Source organism: Trichoderma evansii (assembly GCF_050947405.1).
Source record: "Trichoderma evansii strain SZMC 28006 chromosome Unknown GGI43scaffold_41, whole genome shotgun sequence".
In the NCBI taxonomy this organism is placed as follows: Eukaryota; Fungi; Ascomycota; class Sordariomycetes; order Hypocreales; family Hypocreaceae; genus Trichoderma; species Trichoderma evansii.
Genome location: NW_028145165.1, coordinates 24,419 through 42,380, shown reverse-complemented (window position 1 = coordinate 42,380; position 17,962 = coordinate 24,419). Strand labels below are relative to the sequence as shown.

The 17,962-nt window shown below is 46.5% G+C and overlaps 3 protein-coding genes across 3 annotated transcripts; 1 reads left to right on the top strand and 2 right to left on the bottom strand.

Annotated features, from left to right (window-relative positions):
• Window positions 1–1,345: 1,345 nt before the first annotated feature.
• On the top strand, window positions 1,346–8,866 carry GGI43DRAFT_432364 (uncharacterized protein; the record flags this gene model as incomplete). Its single annotated transcript, XM_083209554.1, has 7 exons — window positions 1,346–1,730; window positions 1,782–2,053; window positions 2,107–3,593; window positions 3,645–4,083; window positions 4,132–5,024; window positions 5,106–7,884; window positions 7,948–8,866. 7 exons carry the CDS (start codon window positions 1,346–1,348, stop codon window positions 8,773–8,775), a joined length of 7,083 nt encoding a protein of 2,360 aa, XP_083055215.1. The 3' UTR covers window positions 8,776–8,866.
• Window positions 8,831–12,382, bottom strand: GGI43DRAFT_432362 (uncharacterized protein; the record flags this gene model as incomplete). The annotated part of the gene is made up of 6 exons (XM_083209553.1): window positions 8,831–8,877; window positions 9,059–9,102; window positions 9,257–9,841; window positions 9,903–10,016; window positions 10,081–11,937; window positions 12,240–12,382. The coding sequence occupies 6 exons, from the start codon at window positions 12,380–12,382 to the stop codon at window positions 8,831–8,833; spliced, it is 2,790 nt and encodes a 929-aa protein (XP_083055214.1).
• Window positions 12,383–15,063: 2,681 nt separating this feature from the next.
• On the bottom strand, window positions 15,064–16,781 carry GGI43DRAFT_426551 (alpha-galactosidase D; the record flags this gene model as incomplete). The annotated part of the gene is made up of 2 exons (XM_083208674.1): window positions 15,064–16,268; window positions 16,322–16,781. The coding sequence occupies 2 exons, from the start codon at window positions 16,779–16,781 to the stop codon at window positions 15,064–15,066; spliced, it is 1,665 nt and encodes a 554-aa protein (XP_083055213.1).
• Window positions 16,782–17,962: the final 1,181 nt, after the last annotated feature.

Below are 17,962 nucleotides of genomic sequence, written 5' to 3'. Positions count from 1 at the left end.
CTGGACCTTTGCAGCTCCGATTGGATTACCGAAGCTCCCGGCTGGCGCTAGCAGTACGTCTAGTAAAATGATACTCTGCAAGGCCCTGATGCAACTTGTCTGAAACCTTATCAGCTGGCTAATTCAAATAAAAAGAAACTATTTTTTTTAAAAAAAAAACATTATTAGTATAAAATATTATATAAATATATAAAAAATAATTATACTTTACATCCTCTGCGATTACCATATTGAATTAGCTAATAGGGTTTTATAATACTTATAAATAATATAATTATTAAAAGATATTAATATATATTGTATTATAGCAGCTAATAATTATTCTAAAAGATTATTTCTAAGTAACTTATTAGGTGCTACTATTGATAGTAAAATATGTTATTACTAGCTATATATTAAAGAGACAGAGTATTCAAAGTCAAGCAAGTTTATAGATACTTTGTAAAAGCCACTGAGAAAGAGATAAACTTCATTATATTACCATTTTGATCCTCAATCCAAGTTTTTTGACAAGGAGATGTCAGCTTACCCGAAAGTACTAGTGTATAAACAGTCTTGTAGAAATGTTCCGACTACACTCCAACTAGATTACAAGAGCTACAGAAAATACATGTGGGCCTCTCCACTGTTGTGTATCACTAGAGAGGCAATCAGGTTAGCTGGCTAATATGTAGGATCGCTCGTATACAAGGCTCATCATTGATTACCTGGACGAAGGTTGGTTGCGCTTATTTAGGACATCGGTACGCCCTGGCCAAACAGTATGAATTATCATTAGCCAAAATCAATCTAGTGATAATCAAGTATTCATACTTTATAGATACATAGTTTTAATATGTAAACCTCTAATATCAAAAAGTACTTTACTTATAAGTATACAATATTTTTTATAATTTTATATATTTATTTGTGAAACCATTCTAGCTCCAGCAGACATTCTAGAAAATACAGTGCGAATATAGTAATAATAAAACTTCCCGGCCACGCATAGACCATGTCTTCAATAAGCGATTCTTTTGCAGCCAGCCTTTGTGTTATCTCATCCTTTCGGATGTGCATTTTTAGATTGATTAAACCTCCCGAGACGCTCCCGAGACGCTCCGATAGCGATGTCGCGATTCTGTAAGATTCAAGGTTTGTTATGTGAGATCCTCATTTGGGATCAGTCGAAATGGAAAGGGGAGAGAATCCTATGATACATATGACTTACATATAAAGTAATAAGGACTCATGCTTGAAGACCTTTGAAAAAAGACAACCGGTATGGACTGAGCTCCCATGATACATTGATCCATTATTAAGAAACAATTACATTCGCTTCTTGTACACTAAACAAGCAAACATCATGGCACCTTCCATCGACTCCTTCGACGCCAAGAATGGCTTTGGTGACCAAGACTTCTCCAGTCTATCATCTGACATCGCCATTATTGGTGTCTCTGGGCGTTTTCCCGGCGAAGCATCTTCTCCCCGGAATCTATGGGACATGGTCGTGGAGGGGAGGAACGCCAGGGAGCCTGTACCCCCAAGCCGGTTCAACGCAGACGGCTTCTGGCACAAAGACCCGAGCAGGGTTGGGACAATTGGCGGTATTAAGCAAGGTCACTTTGTGAAGCAAGATATCCGCCAGTTCGACGCCGGTTTCTTTTCCATTACGCCTGAAGAAGCTAAGGCAATGGACCCACTTCAGCGTATTCTTCTGGAGACGGCTTACGAAGGCCTCGAGAACGGTAAGTAAAGCGTAGGTTTGCTACCGTAGACAGTGTACTAACTATATGCAGCCGGTCTGACGATTGACCAAGTCGCCGACCAGCCCATCGGCTGCTTCGTCGGTGGAGGGCAGAGCCATGACTACTGGGACCTCCAAGCCTTAGATCTGGACAGTATCCCAAAATACTCGGCCACGGGTTTAGGAACCTCCATCTTGTCTAACCGTATTTCGTGGTTTTTCAACCTTAGAGGTCCCAGCATGACCATTGACACAGCATGTTCATCCTCGATGACTGCCATGCATATGGCCTGCCAGAGCATTAGAAGCGGAGAAACCGATTCAGTAAGCTCTCTTTCTTCTTTCTGAATATGAAATAGGCTAACCAGACTCTTTAGTGTTTGGTTGGAGGTTTCAACTTGCGACTTCTGCCAGTCTTTGACATATTCGCCACCCCCATGTCTTTTCTTAGTAAAGACGATAAATGCCACTCATTTGATACGTCAGCTAATGGATACGCCCGTGGCGAAGGCGGTGGCTTCGTCGTTTTGAAGCGAATGGACCTGGCTCTCCGTGATGGCGACACCATCCGCGCCGTCGTCCGCGCCACGGGAGCCAACCAAGATGGCCGGACTCTCGGCCTCACACAGCCATCTGCAGCCAGGCAAGCGGATTTGATCCGCCAGACATATGAGTCTGCAGGGCTGCCCCTGCATGAGACCAACTACTTTGAAGCTCACGGGACGGGCACCGCAGCTGGTGACCCTGTCGAATGTTCGGCGATCGGTGCCGCGTTTAGCTCGACACGACAACGTCCGTTGTACGTAGGGTCTGTGAAGAGCAACGTGGGACATCTAGAGAGTTGCAGTGGCATCGTTGGAATGGTCAAGACCGTTTACAGCCTCGAAAGTGGCTGGATGGCACCGACCCACGGCTTGAAGAATATCAACCCCAAGATCAAGCTGGCTGAGTGGAAGATTGACATTCCCACGAGTGCGACTCGATGGCCGGCCGGTCTCCGTCGTATCAGCATCAACAATTTTGGCTATGGTGGTGCAAATGCTCACGTTGTAATAGACGATGCATACCACTATTTGAAGAAACACAACCTGAAAGCCCCACACAACACCACCGTAGAACTCTTAACCGACAGCATCGACGGTCCTACAACGACAACAGAAGGGCCTACATCGCGTCTCTTCCTTCTCTCTTCTCACGAGGAGAGCGGCATTACTCGTCTCAGCGAAAGCTTGCAAAAATACCTCAGCGAGGTCGACGCGAAGAACGGGTCCGAGGAGCAGAACCGTTTGCTACACCGTCTGGCCTATACGCTCTCTGAAAAGAGATCGAGCCTTCCCTGGAAAACGTTTGCCGCCGCCTCGACTATCGAGGAGCTGCAACAGGCTCTTGATGGTGCACGAACCCAGGCCACCCGTACCCCAACCAAAGCTCGGCCTCTCACTTTTATCTTCACCGGCCAGGGCGCGCAATGGTATGGAATGGGTCGCTCTCTGCAGAAATACCCCGTATTCCAGAAGTCTCTGCAGGAGTCAAACGCCCACCTCAAGTCCTTTGGTTGCACGTGGGATCTCCTCGTAGAGCTGAACCGAAGTGCCGAGGAATCGCAAATCGATCTCCCAGACATTAGTCAGGCAGCATGTACGGCGCTGCAGCTCGGTGTCGTGGATCTCTTGGCTAGCTGGGGCATCCGCCCACAGGTCGTGATTGGCCACTCCAGCGGCGAGATTGCGGCTGGTTATTCGAAAGGTGCGTTCGACAAAGAGGCCGGTATGCGCATTGCCTACTACCGAGGTCTCCTCACCAGCCAACTCAGCAAGAATGGTGCCATGGCTGCCGTCGGCCTGGGTCCAGAGGCGGCCCAAAAGTATATCGACCGTGTCACGGCAGGCAAGGTCGTCATTGCTTGCATCAACAGCCCAGAAAGCACGACGTTGTCCGGCGACGTGGAGGGTGTCGACGAGATTATGCAGTTCCTGCAGGCAGATGATGTCTTTGCTCGCAAGCTCCGCGTGTTGACTGCGTACCATTCCCACCACATGCAGCTTATCGCTGAAAAGTACCTGGCTGGAATGGAAGCAGGTGCATGGAAGCCCAAGTCGGGCCATAAGGATGTCACCATGGTCTCATCGGTTAAGGGCAAACCCATCGATGGTAGTGAGCTTGTTCCATCGTACTATGTGGACAATTTAGTCAGTGCGGTCAACTTCTCGGGCGCCGTCACCGCGGCTGCTGAGGCAGGCCTTCTCGGAGGCAAGTCACGAAACCAAACCGGCATCAAGGGAAGCCCTTACGCCATGGTTGAGATTGGACCCCATGCGGCTCTGCAGGGACCATTGAAGCAGATTATGACCAGCGTCAGTGATAAGGTTTCGACTCCTCCTCGCTACTTGTCAGCCATCAAGAGAAAGCAGGATGCTATCCAAACGTCCTTGGAGGTGGTTGGTGAGTTGTTTGTTCTAGGCCACCCGGTCGACATGCGCCTGGCCAATGCCTACGATGGTTACCGTGGCGTTGACCATGGCGATGTAACGGACAACGGCAAGATTTCTGCGCTGGTTGAACTCCCCACATACGCATGGAACACGTCCAAAAAGTACTGGAGCGAGTCGGCTGCTATCTCGGCCTACAGAAACAGGAGCCATGCGCGTCTTGAGCTGCTCGGCGCACGAGACGAACGATCCACAGAGCTGGAGCCGTCGTGGCGTAACCTCCTCCGCACCTCGGAGCAGCCCTGGATCGAGCACCACCAATTCCAGAGCACCAACATCTATCCCATGGCGGGTATGATTGTCATGGCCATTGAAGGTATGCGCCAGATCCAGACCCGCGCCGACATCGAGGGCTTCCAGGTGCGCGACGTCAACATTGGCAAGGCTTTGGTGGTTCCTATCAACCAGACGATTGAGACAAGACTCCAGCTCGCGCCATGGCGCTCTTCACCCATCGCGGACGAAGACTCCTCGTATTGGACCGAGTTCAAGGTGTCCAGCCGTAACGAGAGTGGCACATGGACGGCAAACTGCAATGGTTTGATCAAGGCCGTTTACACACCAGAGAGAGACTCAGCTATTGGCAATGGTGTGTTTGTGGACGAAGAGGCGGCTGCCAACACGCAGCTCCAGGCGGAGTATAAAGAGATTCGACAGGGAGACTTCCCGAGCCTGGAGCCTGCCGTCTTTTACGACAAGCTCGACAGTGCCGGATTCCATCTGGGCCCGGCCTTCCAGGGAGTCAAAAAGCTAAACCTCCTCAACAACAAGTCACACTACACCGTTGAGGTAGAGGACACAAAACAGTATTACCCTGCAAAGTGGGAGCCACCCCATCTGATCCATCCATCTGTCCTGGATGTTTTCGTCCATCTATTGACCTCGAGTGCGTGGTATGGTGAGGACTTCACAGCACGCATGCCTGTGTCCACTGCATCCATCTATGTCTCGGCCAAGTTTGATTCGACCCCGGGCACCAAATACCATGGTTTCTCGCACACCTACAAGCTCAGCGGTGGCGGCGACAAGATGGCCAGCGATGTGTTTGCCTTTAGCGAGGACGGAGACAACAAGCCTGTCATTGCGCTCCGCGGCTGCGAGCATGTGCCGCTTCGTGGGTCGGGTGCACAGTCAGACGCTTCTGGCGCATCTGCTTCTCTTGGTGGCCATGTTCCCATTGCTCCACGCTTGGCTCTGGATGTGACAATGATCGACGCTGCTCAGATCCAACAGATTCTACAAGGTGGTTCCAATCTCGTTACCTCACTGGGAAAATACGTTACCTTACTCGCCCACAAGTATCCCACATTGAACATTCTCGAATCCAACTCGTCTGCGAATAGTCTTCTCACACAGGCCCTTCTTGGAGCTGGAGAAGAGATCCATAAGCGTGTTAAGTCGGTTATTCTGTCTGGTTCTGTGGCTCCTGAGGAGCAATCTGGGCCATGGAAACAGTTGATCCATCATCAGCAGCTGAATCTTTCCGAGGATCCTCTTGCACAGGGTTTTGAGGAAGCTTCTCGTGATCTTGTTGTGTTGGACACTGCTCAGAAGTATGAAGGCAACAACGCTGATATCTTGGCCAACATCAAGAAGATTCTGAAACCGTCGGGCGTTCTTTTGGTTGCCAATAGTTCTGATAGCACTGTCATCCCAGACAATGTCTTGGTGTCTGCAGGCTTCACTGCCCCGACTATCATCAACGTCTCCGATGCGTCACGTCTTACGATCGCCTATGTGGCAAAGGAAAGTAACGCCGCAATCCAAAACATCCTGATTGTCATGCCTCAGAGCCCATCGTCTAAGGCGACCCAGGCGGTAGAACAAGTCGAGCGCGAGCTGCGACGGGCGTATAATGTTGCTAAATTGCCCTTTGACGCCGTTATTCCTGAACAACTATCGTCGTACGTGGCTCTCTTTGCACTGGATCTGGATCTTCCTTTCTTGGAAGATCTGGATGAGAATTCCTTTGCCAAGCTTCGGTCCTTGATTCTTGGAACCCATGCATCGCTGTGGTTGACCTTGGACACCGCAGCCGGGGGCCTCGTAAAGGGTTTGGGTCGTACGATCCGCGGCGAATATCCGGAAATTCCGTTCACCACCCTCTCAATAGACTCAGCAGCCTCACTTGATGCGGACGTCAATGTGCGTACCATTGCCAGACTCATCGGCAGCAGCAAGCCGCTTGATCAATCTACGGACTCGGAGTATGTCATTCGAAATGGTCAACTCCTGGTGGAACGTCTCGAGCCGGATGCCGACCTCAAGACTTTGTTGGACGCAGCACAGTCCGGACAGAGCCTTCCCACCATCACAATGCCGTTGAAGGACCGCGGTGACGAGACATTGCGTCTGTCCTTCCGTGAGCCTGGATTACTCGACTCGTTTGAATACCAGCTCGTGCCCGGCTTGACCGTTGTGGACCCCATCGCCGAAGGCCAGATGGAGATTGAGGTCCGATCTGTCGGCTTAAACTCCCGTGACCTAATGATGGCCATGGGCCAAGACGAAGACACTAACATTGGTATGGAGTGCGCAGGTATCGTGTCACGGCTAGGCCCCGGTGTCACCAAGTTCCGCGTAGGCGACCGTGTGTTCGGCCTGCACGGCGGCTGTTTCCAGACCCGCTTGCGCGTGGACCCACGTACTTTTGCGCACACTCCGGACTCCATTAGTGACGAGGTGGCCGGGTCGCTGATGGGCCAGTACCAGACGGCAGTGCAGTCATTGATTAACGTTGGCCGCCTGGAGGAGGACGAATCCGTCCTGATCCACTCTGCGGCCGGTGGTGTCGGCCAAGCAGCAATCATTGTCGCCCAGTATCTCGGTTCCAAGAAGATCTTCTGCACTGTGTCCTCGGACAAGAAAAAGAAGTTCTTGATGGCCGAGTATGGCATCCCGGAGGCACACATCTTCAACAACCGTGACCATTCGTTCGCCGATGGTGTTATGCGTCTGACCAACGGAAAGGGCGTGGATGTTGTGCTCAACTCGCTCTCCAATGAAGCTCTGAGACGTACATGGAACTGCGTGGCTCCCTTTGGCCGCTTCATCGAGCTAGGCAAGCGTGACATCCACGATAATACCGGCCTGGAGATGCGACCGTTCCTCAACAACATTAGCTTTTCGGGTCTCGATATTGGCGCCCTCGTCTCGGAATATCCCGACAAATGCGAGAAGCTCGGCTTACAGGTGCTCAAGTTGCTGGAGCAGGGTGTCATTCGGCCCCTTAAGAACGTTACGCAGTACAGCTTTGGCCAAATTGAACAAGCATTCCAACTGATGCAGAGCAGCGACAACATTGGCAAGGTTGTTCTGATCCCGCGACCTGACGACGTTGTTCCCGTCATCCCTGGAGGCCTTGGTGCTTTCCGACTATCTTCCAACGGCACCTATGTCCTCGTCGGTGGTCTCGGTGGTATTGGCAGATCCATTGCCAAGATGCTCGCTGACAAGGGCGCCAAGCATTTCGTATTCTTATCTCGATCCGGCAACACGCGTCCAGAGGCGCAGGCTCTGCTCGATGAACTACGCGAGCAAGGTGTTTCGTCGACGGTTACTGCGGTCGACGTGGCGGACAAAGCACAGCTGGAGGCTGCCTTGAACAAAGTAAAGCAAAGCTGCCCACCGATCAAGGGCATGATTAACTGCGCTATGGATTTGAAGGTAAGTTTCCCCTTTCGGCCCACTTCCCAATTGTATGCTACTTAATATCTAACCATTATGCAGGACGGTATCTACAATAACATGACTGCAAAGGACTGGAACTTATCACTACGCCCAAAGCTTAAAGCCACACGCAATCTGCACGAGCTGCTGCCGGCTGACCTAGACTTCTTTGTCTGCTTATCTTCTATTGCTGGCATTATAGGTAACCGTGGCCAGGCCAACTACAACGCTGGTAACAACTACCAGGATTCTCTCATGCACCACCGTGCTGCGTCAGGTCTGGCAGCCACCAGTCTCAACCTTAGTTTGGTCGTCGGCGTTGGTGTTTCCACCGAACAAGATAACGTCTTCCAACTCCTTAAGAATGGAGACCTGATACCCCAGACCGAGACGGATGTGCTTAACCTTGTTGCGGCTGCAGTCTCGGGTCGCGCCCCGACACAAGTTGCCATCGGCACGGCTAGCGGTGGCCAGCTCGACAAGTCGTCCTCCAACGACCCCTACTGGTTTGACGATTCACGTTTTGCCATCCTCAGCCAGCTGGACCGCCATTCTGGTGGTGATAGTAACGGTCAGGCAACAAAGGAAGATTGGAAGAAGCTGGTGGCGGCGGCCACATCCAAGGACCAAGCCCACGACCTCGTGCTCGACGCGCTGGTGGCCGGCCTGTCCAACATTCTCAAAGTGGAACAGGATGACATCGATTCTAGGAAGTCTCTGCCGGCTCTCGGCATTGACAGTCTTGTTGCAATCGAAATCCGAAATTGGCTGCGCAAGGAGTTCCAGGCGGACTTGTCTGTGTTTGACATTGTCAGCAACGATCCCCTGTCGAGCTTTGCGCCCAAGGTCGCAGCTAAGTCTGCCGTTGTCCCGGCTGGTCTTGCTTAAAAATATTTCTATTTTATGTTAGTTTTTTTTTTTTTGTTGGCATGCTTTTTTAAAATTATTTGGCAATAGTAGCTTTTGATTGAGATACAGGGCATATATAGACTGCAGTTATGAATTTAGATTTACGTTATTACAAATTCTCATTTTCTTATCTTAAATCTTAAGAAAGATAATCGTAACCATAAAGCCAGACCTCCCCCCCTCCCCCCCTCAAGAGGTTTAAAAGCTATATTTCCATAATATAGCACATTATACACTATTAGTTGTAACCACTGTGACCTACAAGCGCCATTATGCCCACAAATACTTGAACCCGACAATAATCGACTACCAATGCAGAAGGCGGAGGAAAACTTGGTTTATTTTGTATCTAACAATCTGTTAGGCACAAGGCTTTCTTAAACTTACATACTATTAACCCATGCATGTCTTTCCTTGTAAATGTACCGTCGTTGTAGGAGAAATGAATGGAATCCCCCACCCTTGTCTCTCCTTTACCACACCCTGTTCCAGAACCTCCCATTCTTCTCCACCGCTCACTATCCAAAGCACAATCTTGTCGGCTTGTGGCTGGCTTGGGTTTTGGCTCACTTGTATTTCGATGTTCCCACAGCCATTAGTGAAGATCACAGCCTCAATAAATCCAGCGTCAACCTCTAATTCCAAATTCAACGGCCCAATAAATACTCGTCTTCGGACTGGGTCTGTGGTTCGGACCGTCCGTAAATCGCCTTTTATATCCATTGTTCCACCAAATACCAGTAGACCCCAGGTTGGATCTTTCACGACGTAGGTTCCAATGCCGAGGGTCATACCTAGAAATCCAGGACCATAATCTCCAGTGATACCGTCCCACTGAAGGGTGTCCGGCCATGAGTGAAATGATGCGCCAACATAACCGTCTTGATGGATACTAGAAAGTGGACCACTAATTCCACCATATCCGGCTCTTAAGAGGTATATATCTGAAGGATTGCTTCGAAAAGCAGACAGAAGAACTAGCGCGTTGAGCGCAGATCCATAATGATGGATCTGACGTTCTATACGTTGAAGCTTGCCACCGTAACTATGACTTCTTAGCACGCTTATCGCCTCTCCTAAGATTACTACTTCAGTAATTCACTCACATATTGTCCCAATACCGCCTAGCATTTCCATTCCATCCCCAGTGAGGCACAGCTGGCACGTAACCAAGCACACTATTGAGGGTTTTCAGCGTTGTGTTAGTAAATCCGAAGTTTCTGGTTTTGTATTAGCACTAGTACGTGTGACAGCCGGCCAACAAACGGAACCAATTACACATACTTCGTCCAGTAGTACACCCCCTCCTGCCCGGTAGAGTCCCAAGCCATCTCGCTGCCAAACGGAACTAACTCGTGGTCCCATTGCACAGCCCGTGAACGCATGGTATTAGTTAAGGTTTTGGCCTCTTCCATAAGCCCTTCTCGAGAAAGATCTTTGAGAATCTCGCCAAAAACTGTCTCTCCCATTAGTCCTACCTGGTTATACCCAACGTCAGGTTGCATGCCTCGCACGATGGTCATGTAGGCTTGGTCTAGATACCAGTCCCAGTTGTGTTTCGTAACAACTTGGGGATATGCTCTACCAACTCGATATAAAGACCAGTATGCAGCCGCAACATGCACATAATCGTATGCACGATCGATAGCGTATGCCTCTGCCTTATTCCACGCCGACCAAGTATTCCAGTCAATATCGCTACTATATTGATATGACGGAACTTGACTGGGTTCGTAAAAAAATATACTTTTCCGAGTCACATTTCCTCCATTTTGGACAGTTTTCCATAAAACCTGATCGATAAACTCTTCAATCATTGAGACTTCACGGGCACTAGGCTGCACAGCCTGCTTCATGACAGCTGCAAGATATGCTCCTACCCCACCTTCGTCACTAAGGCCTGCGATCCAGGCGCGCGAGTCCTGAGTTACAACCTTTTTTTCGTCGTAGTCATAAGTCATAATCGAAGGGGCTCGACCGAACGGATCGCTAGTATCGTTAAACCATGCTGCAGTAGTTAAAAAGTGTCCCATATCTGCAATGGCTTCGGTGCCAGGCTTTGTGACGTAGTAGTGAATGGTTTGCACCTCTCCGTCGTCGAAGCTAAGAGTTAATCTTACCCTCCCCCAGGTACCGTTGGATGGCGTAATCAGATAAGACTGTTGACTTGACTTGATCACAGATAAAGCATCCGTCGGATCTGTGGAGACCTCTCGAATATTGGACGATGCGTTGATAAAAAGTTGCGCTGGTACCCCCTGAGGGATGATATATCCAGGAACACCTACTGCGATCGGCGTACCGGTATTATAAACTGCTGTATCTATTTCCCTTACTCCTTCTTTAACGACTGTGAAGCGTAAGCCATACTGCACCGATTGGCCCGCCTTCAGAACTATAGATGATGGCGTATTCCATGGTTGAGCATTCGCCCATTCGTTTTCCGCCCAGGCTTTTGAAAGGACCTGCCACTCATAGTAGCCTTCGAATGTTTGACTCCCATATGCTGTATCGTCAAAATATGGCTCTTCCAAGTTACGGTATGCCTCCATTGGGGTTTTGTTAAGAGGAGTAATGATTAGAGCAGGGCCATTGCCACTGGTCGGTGATACCCTAATATATCCCGCATCCATACCAATATACGGGTCGGCAAGGGAGCATAGAGCAAGCATATCCGATGCGTCTCGCCCGGTAAAAATACTGTTAACCTCTGTTGGAAACCCTACACTGCCAAGTTCGATATCGTCGCTTCCGCTATTGTGCAGCGTAAATCGTAATCCCAGATCGCCATTCTCATCAAGCCACTCCCGAGTGATATTTAGAGGACCAGATGGAAGAGTTGGGCTCATGTTGGCAGACGCAAGACTGTCTAAACTAGCGATATCGATAGGTTTCCTTGACTGGGCAGAGTCTCCTTCTACCCAGGACGTCGATCCCGTTTTTCGGAACCGATACGTGATGTCTCCCCAGTGATATTGACCATTTCTAGCACGACGAGAAAGGTAATCTCGTGGCAGAAAGTCAAAAGAACTTCCGATACCCTTGAGTGATGCAAGGACTTGAGAATCACGGACCAGTTGGAATTGAATATTGGACGTTGTTAAGTTGATAAATCCATTTTTGAGGCCGAGGTCGTCTTGACTGTAGACACTGGAAACAAAGAGGATAGCCACAACCAAGGCAGTAATATTAAAGCTTCTCAGCAATGCCATAATGATTTTGGTAGTTATGATTCCCACTCTACAATTATTACTGAGGAAACCGAGACTCCTTATATAAGTTTATAGGGGCAACAATATAAGAATACGATTAAATAATAAATATATTTTAATTTATTGTGTTTGATATTACGATTATATGTTATTAAAAATTAACATATATAATATTAAATGTTTTATGTAAATTTTCCTATATACATTGTAGTACACTCTCAAGTTTCTGACATCTGAACCGCACCGAAATTCATTTTACTTAGCCTACCAAATAAACTACTTAATACTACGAGCGCTGTACCGGCAACCATCGGTTGCTTTCCTATTGGTGCGCCAGGGAAAAAATATAACGCTTGTGAGCTGGCAGGTGGCATGGTGGAAGTGAATGGATGAACTCTCGCCGAAGCCGACTTATTTGCCTTGGAATGAGGGGTAAATTAGGTCAAGTGGGCTTTGTTTACGGTACACTAGTAAAATATAGCAGATGATTGACATTCAATGCAACAGCATTGCATTTGATATATAATAGCCGTCGGTCTGGATAATATGCGACAGCCAGTCATTGGTGCGCTTATGCGAAAACGATGATTTAAAGAGGAATGATGACTATTAGATACCGAAGGTACCAAAGATGATGGACTGCATGCTGAGCAAGGGGCAGCTTATAAACGTTCCTGGAAGTTAATCTCCTGCTTACGCTACGAAATCTACTGGACAATAGATGGACGCTAAAATATGTTTAGATTGGTTGACCTAGATTCGTTTTTTCAAGGCCTATTATGAAGTTGCGACTAGTGACTTTCCGTGCCGTGGTATGTGGCAAACTAAAAGCTCTCACTCGATTTACGAACTATTAACGTAAGGGCCCGATAATGGCCACGTACATAGATGTCCCAAAAACAATATATATTTGCAATGCATAAGGAATGGCGGCTAAGACGAATACTAACACGCGAGTTTCACTTCAGTCTAAAGACAAGTCAAATGTTGAACACCAATGCCGAATTATAATAGTCAAGACCATAAGCATATTAATACAAGATTGCCAAGATAATAAATGCCATGACTAGATAGATCCAATTAATGACCGCCTATGTTCTCAATTTAGTAACATCTAGATATAGGCTAGATATTTTACGGCAAGCGAATAAATTAACAGGCCGAACCCAATCGTGACCACCCCAGTTATCCAACCTACCCCGCCGCTGGCCAATAATCACGCCAGCTTCATCAGCGTAATTTACGCTTTTGTTCAACCTAAAATGAAAATTTCGGGATGTTAATGGTATCTACGATCCAGGTTTTCCCTCCATCATTACTAATCATATTGCCTGTGACCCCTGGGCCTTTATACAGCGTATTGATGTAGTTTGGGTCTGCAACATCGAGAATTATCTTTGTATTGATCCAAGCTAAATTGATCGCATGACAGGAAATCCAATTAGACATGTCTTGACCATTAGACTAATTGGGAGCATGATCTTACAATGTGATGCAACAGTGCCGCAGTTTGTTTCAGCGCACTCTACTGCGCTACCCCAGCCTTGGGCATGCCCATCTCGGGTCGAAAGGGAAGAGACTGTATTTCCATTAAGGAGAACAGTTTGGGTGTAATTCCCAGTAGTATCATTAAATTTATCTGGGTATGATATCTCTTAATTCTTTGTAATGTTATTTGGAAAATATATGTGGACTCCTTACAATGCATGGTCACTCTATCTGCAGGATTAGCTGTGGCGGATGGTCCCTATACGGGCATCTGTGAGTGGTCTAGAACGGTTTTTAATAAATTGTAGAATGGCAAGATAATCTCTGTAAAGGCATACCCCCAGTCTTTAGCAACGTGTAAGCATACACGCTCCATCCATTAGATTGCCAGTTTTCCGCAATAGATTGGATCAAGTCGCCGTTTGAGGTACCCATGCCAACCCACAATGATAGGTCTCCAGTCGATCCAGTAGGTGCCTTAGGTAGAACAAGAGTGGATGTTGATTCCCGTATGAAGGAGTTGGATGCTACCGGCCCAGTGCTGAATGCTGGGCCCATGGCGGCATCGACGCGACTTAATGCCAAGATAAAAGCAACTGCGAAAGTGGTTAATCTAGACATAGTTATGCCGTTTCAAAATAGTCCAATCTTGCTAATGTAGATGTAGAAGAACTGGTAAGGGATTCCTGATGCTTGAAAAGATGTCTTATTTCGGTGCGTAATACTCGAAGTTGTAAAATTTCACAAAGCTGAATTGATTTGATCAGTGCTATTACAATTTTTCTTTTTATATTCAGTATTTAATAGCTCTTTTATCTACGTTGTCTTCTAACCTGACTTTCTACATCAGTAGAATGGATAAAGAATAAATAAGTTGCTGTTCAGGCAGAACACTTGTCTAACCGCTCGAATCAGCTAAAATTAATGGTTACACTCATGTTCCATTGTAAATTGGATTTTTCGAATACTAGATGAGTCTGGGAAGTTTTTCAATATACTGGATAAATAGTCCCAAATACAGTTTCTCCGTTTCGTCTAACGGCAGCGGATATTTAGGGCAATTAACTGTAGAATATAATAGATTTGGCTAATATGTTGTATTCCAAGCCAATCAGCACTTGGAAGGATAAAATTTCTGGATTACAAAAGTTCGAACTTTTCTCGTATTTGTTTCCCGATCAGTCGAGAGACAAGGTTGGGTTAACCTTTACGAAAGAGACTTGGTGTGACATCCCGGCCTTTTCTATCTGGTGATTACATAAGGTAGATTTTCAAGTTAATAAAGAACTGCTCTCATATCACTAATATTATATATATATGTTTATTGTTTATATTTTAAGATTTGCTTAAAATATTATGTATATTTCTTATGAACTACTATCATATAAATTTATGAAGCCTTGGTTCCCTGGTCTCTGCCTTTTTCATTTTTTTTATATAAAAGTTTTACTTATGACAAAACAATTCTACAGCATTTATTTTAGGCTAATATTCGGCCCAGTGCATATTACTGTATATTGTTACCTTGGGTCAGCGGGATCATAAACTATTCGCAGCACCTGCTCGTTCATTCTATGACACCAATCCTGTCAAAATCAGGTGCCCATGCATTTCCTATGCCAGAGATACTAATATTATTCTCTTTGTTGGTGTAGAAGCCAGATAATTGTACACTATAGCCCCTGCTAACATCTGTATCCCAGTTGTAGCCACTTAAAGGGAAGCTGACTGTCTGCTGAGGGCCGTTGTTGACGCTGATTGCAGCTAAACGCTCATTATTCCCACCACCCAGATATCCGACATCTGCATTAATGTAATCAAACTTCACATTCTGTGTAGTTTGAGAGGTATTAATATTTGAGAGAACTACTCGACCATTCGAGCTACCTCCCAGATCACCGACTTTGCTTGAGGAAATGCACCCTATACAAGGCTGAATATTTGCGCCAGAGGAGATAGCACCAGTTGCAACAGATATATAAGTGTAGTTTATCGTTGAGGCGGAGGCTCGGTGGATGTTTGATAGACGAAGGGCGAGGGATCCATGCCCATTGACCTGCATGGAAAAAGTTGCCATATTATCCATATCATTACCAGTCCAGAGGTTTTTGATAGTAGCAGAAACAATCCCAATCTCTGCTAGGTTGAGGGTTAGAGTACGGCGAACATTGCTCAAGTCTACCGATAGAACCGCGAGGTCGCCATTCGCTAAATCGCCAACCCAAAGATCTCGATCCCCCGTCCAGCGTTGTACAAGCTCCACAGGTTTGACAGCTGAGTCCTGGTTAATGGCGATTAAATCCTTGTTTTGGAGAATAGCAATAATGTCATTTGACAACGTAGTAATATCGGTTGAAATCATAAGCGAAGATTTAAGCATTGCCCAGGACGCAAAGTGGGTCGCTTGTTCGTCAAAAGTCATGCCAGTGTTACCAACTTCAAGTAAGTCGGCATCGGCTACATGTCCTGGGCCAATATATCCAGATCTAGCGATATAAATAGCTTGATTATAGATGCGGTAAATATTGTCCCACCCTGCGGCAATATCATCCGATAGTCGGAACGAAGTTGATAAGCCCATTGTCCATTGAGCTGGCCCTTCAAGCCCAGTAGATGCAGAAAATGGAGTTCCCCATTGACATACTAACATTCCAGGAATCCCTACCAGTTGCAACTCTTCCCACATTTTCATAAACCTTTGTGGGAAATCAGTCCTTGGGCTTTTAGGAGCATTTTCATTTTCCGCAGGTCCATCAGCGTAGCAGTTATCATCTAGGATAGAGTTAGTTTAAAAGAATTTACGTCGACGTAGGAATAAACTTTACACTTGAGATACTCAGTATTTAGGGTTTTGAAAAATTCCGCATCAACAGCTTCATAGCCAAGAGAGCCGAGAACCGGACTTGGTACCTGAGTATCACACATCCGAACTCCAGCATCTGAGTACATAGCCCACTTCATTCCTTTCGATCGTGCAAGATCACTTAAAGGTTTAAGCCCCTGAGGAAATGCATCCAAGTCAACATTCAGCGCCCCAGTTGTCGCGTTTCGTTGTCCATTTCTTGCAGCCCAACCGCAGTCAATTTGAAAAAAATCATAACCTGCTTCTACAAAACCACTCTCAGCTAGTTCATTAATAATCAGAGTAAGTTTATCGTTATTGGGGCTACAAGCCATTAAATTATAGGAGTTCCAGCCCATAACCGGCGTCTGCTGGAAAGATAAACTTGCAGCCGTAAAGGCCATACCTGTAAGAGCTATACAGATATAAGTCAAAGCCCACATAGTGAATAAAACTTAGTAAAAACTGGCTAAATGAAGCCTTTCGGGTATGAATACCTATATCTATATTGATACAATACTTTTCTTATATATCTATTTTTTACTGCTTATACTTTTCGCCCTTTCTAGGGTGTATTTGTTTTTGCCGCACCAATTGTTGAATATACACTATATTGCCACTAGAGGCATTTATTTTAGCAATTCTGTTATGACTGGATAAAAGTTTATACGAGTTTGCAAGGTGGGGGTTGGTAGTGAATTAAGCGCTCAAGTTACATCGCAACAAAGAGAATACAGGGAACAAAGCGGTGTGCATAAGTAAGCCTCGGCACACTTGGGAGAAATCGAACATTGGATATGGACCCCGCATTATGGTGTTAATACTTTCAACAGCGGTCCTGGTTCTCGGTTGACAAGGTGTGCCAGAGGAAACATCAAAACGATTATTCTTGATCAGTATAAGCACCAGATGGTGATAAGGCTAATCCGGAGTTTCCAAGAAACCCAAGGAAGCGAATAGGGCCCTTATTCAGCTATTCTAACCCCGAATCATGCATACATGATAGCAGGACTCTCTATAGCGGGATGGTGTGTCAAATGTAGTCTAATTCAGCCATTGGAAGAAGTGTTTATGAATCATTCTCAGCTTTTTATTTGTAGAATTTAGATAGATAAATGACCAGACGAACTTTTAGTCATATGAATAGCCTAAGGGGGTTTTAAGTATGCTCAAACTCTGTTATATCACCCATCTACAACGCTGTAGAGTGTCGACAAATAGAGATGCCTTGGTGCATACACCATACTGCTGCCCTAGTGTATTTATAGCTAGGGCAGTTTTTACGGAACACTTCGCGTACCTTCGCAACTGTGCTAGCCTATTCACCTATAGCATTGGACGGGGAGTGCATATCTTCTTCCCATCCGTGGTGAGATTAAAACCAGATGATCTTTCATTTTTAAAGCGTCTCCCGCGGTGTTCCTTACAGTTTCTTCCAAATTGTAGCTTATTGTTGAAAAGCCTTCTTACCATATTACAGGTTATGCAATCAAAACGATTTGTCAAATTGATAATTTTAGCAAGCCCTATGTTTACACTACTCCTTATCTAGCCCACCATGCTATTAGTGTATCGATTTCTTTCGCACTTTAGAACTGTTTAAATAAAGTCCAAAAGAGGTTAT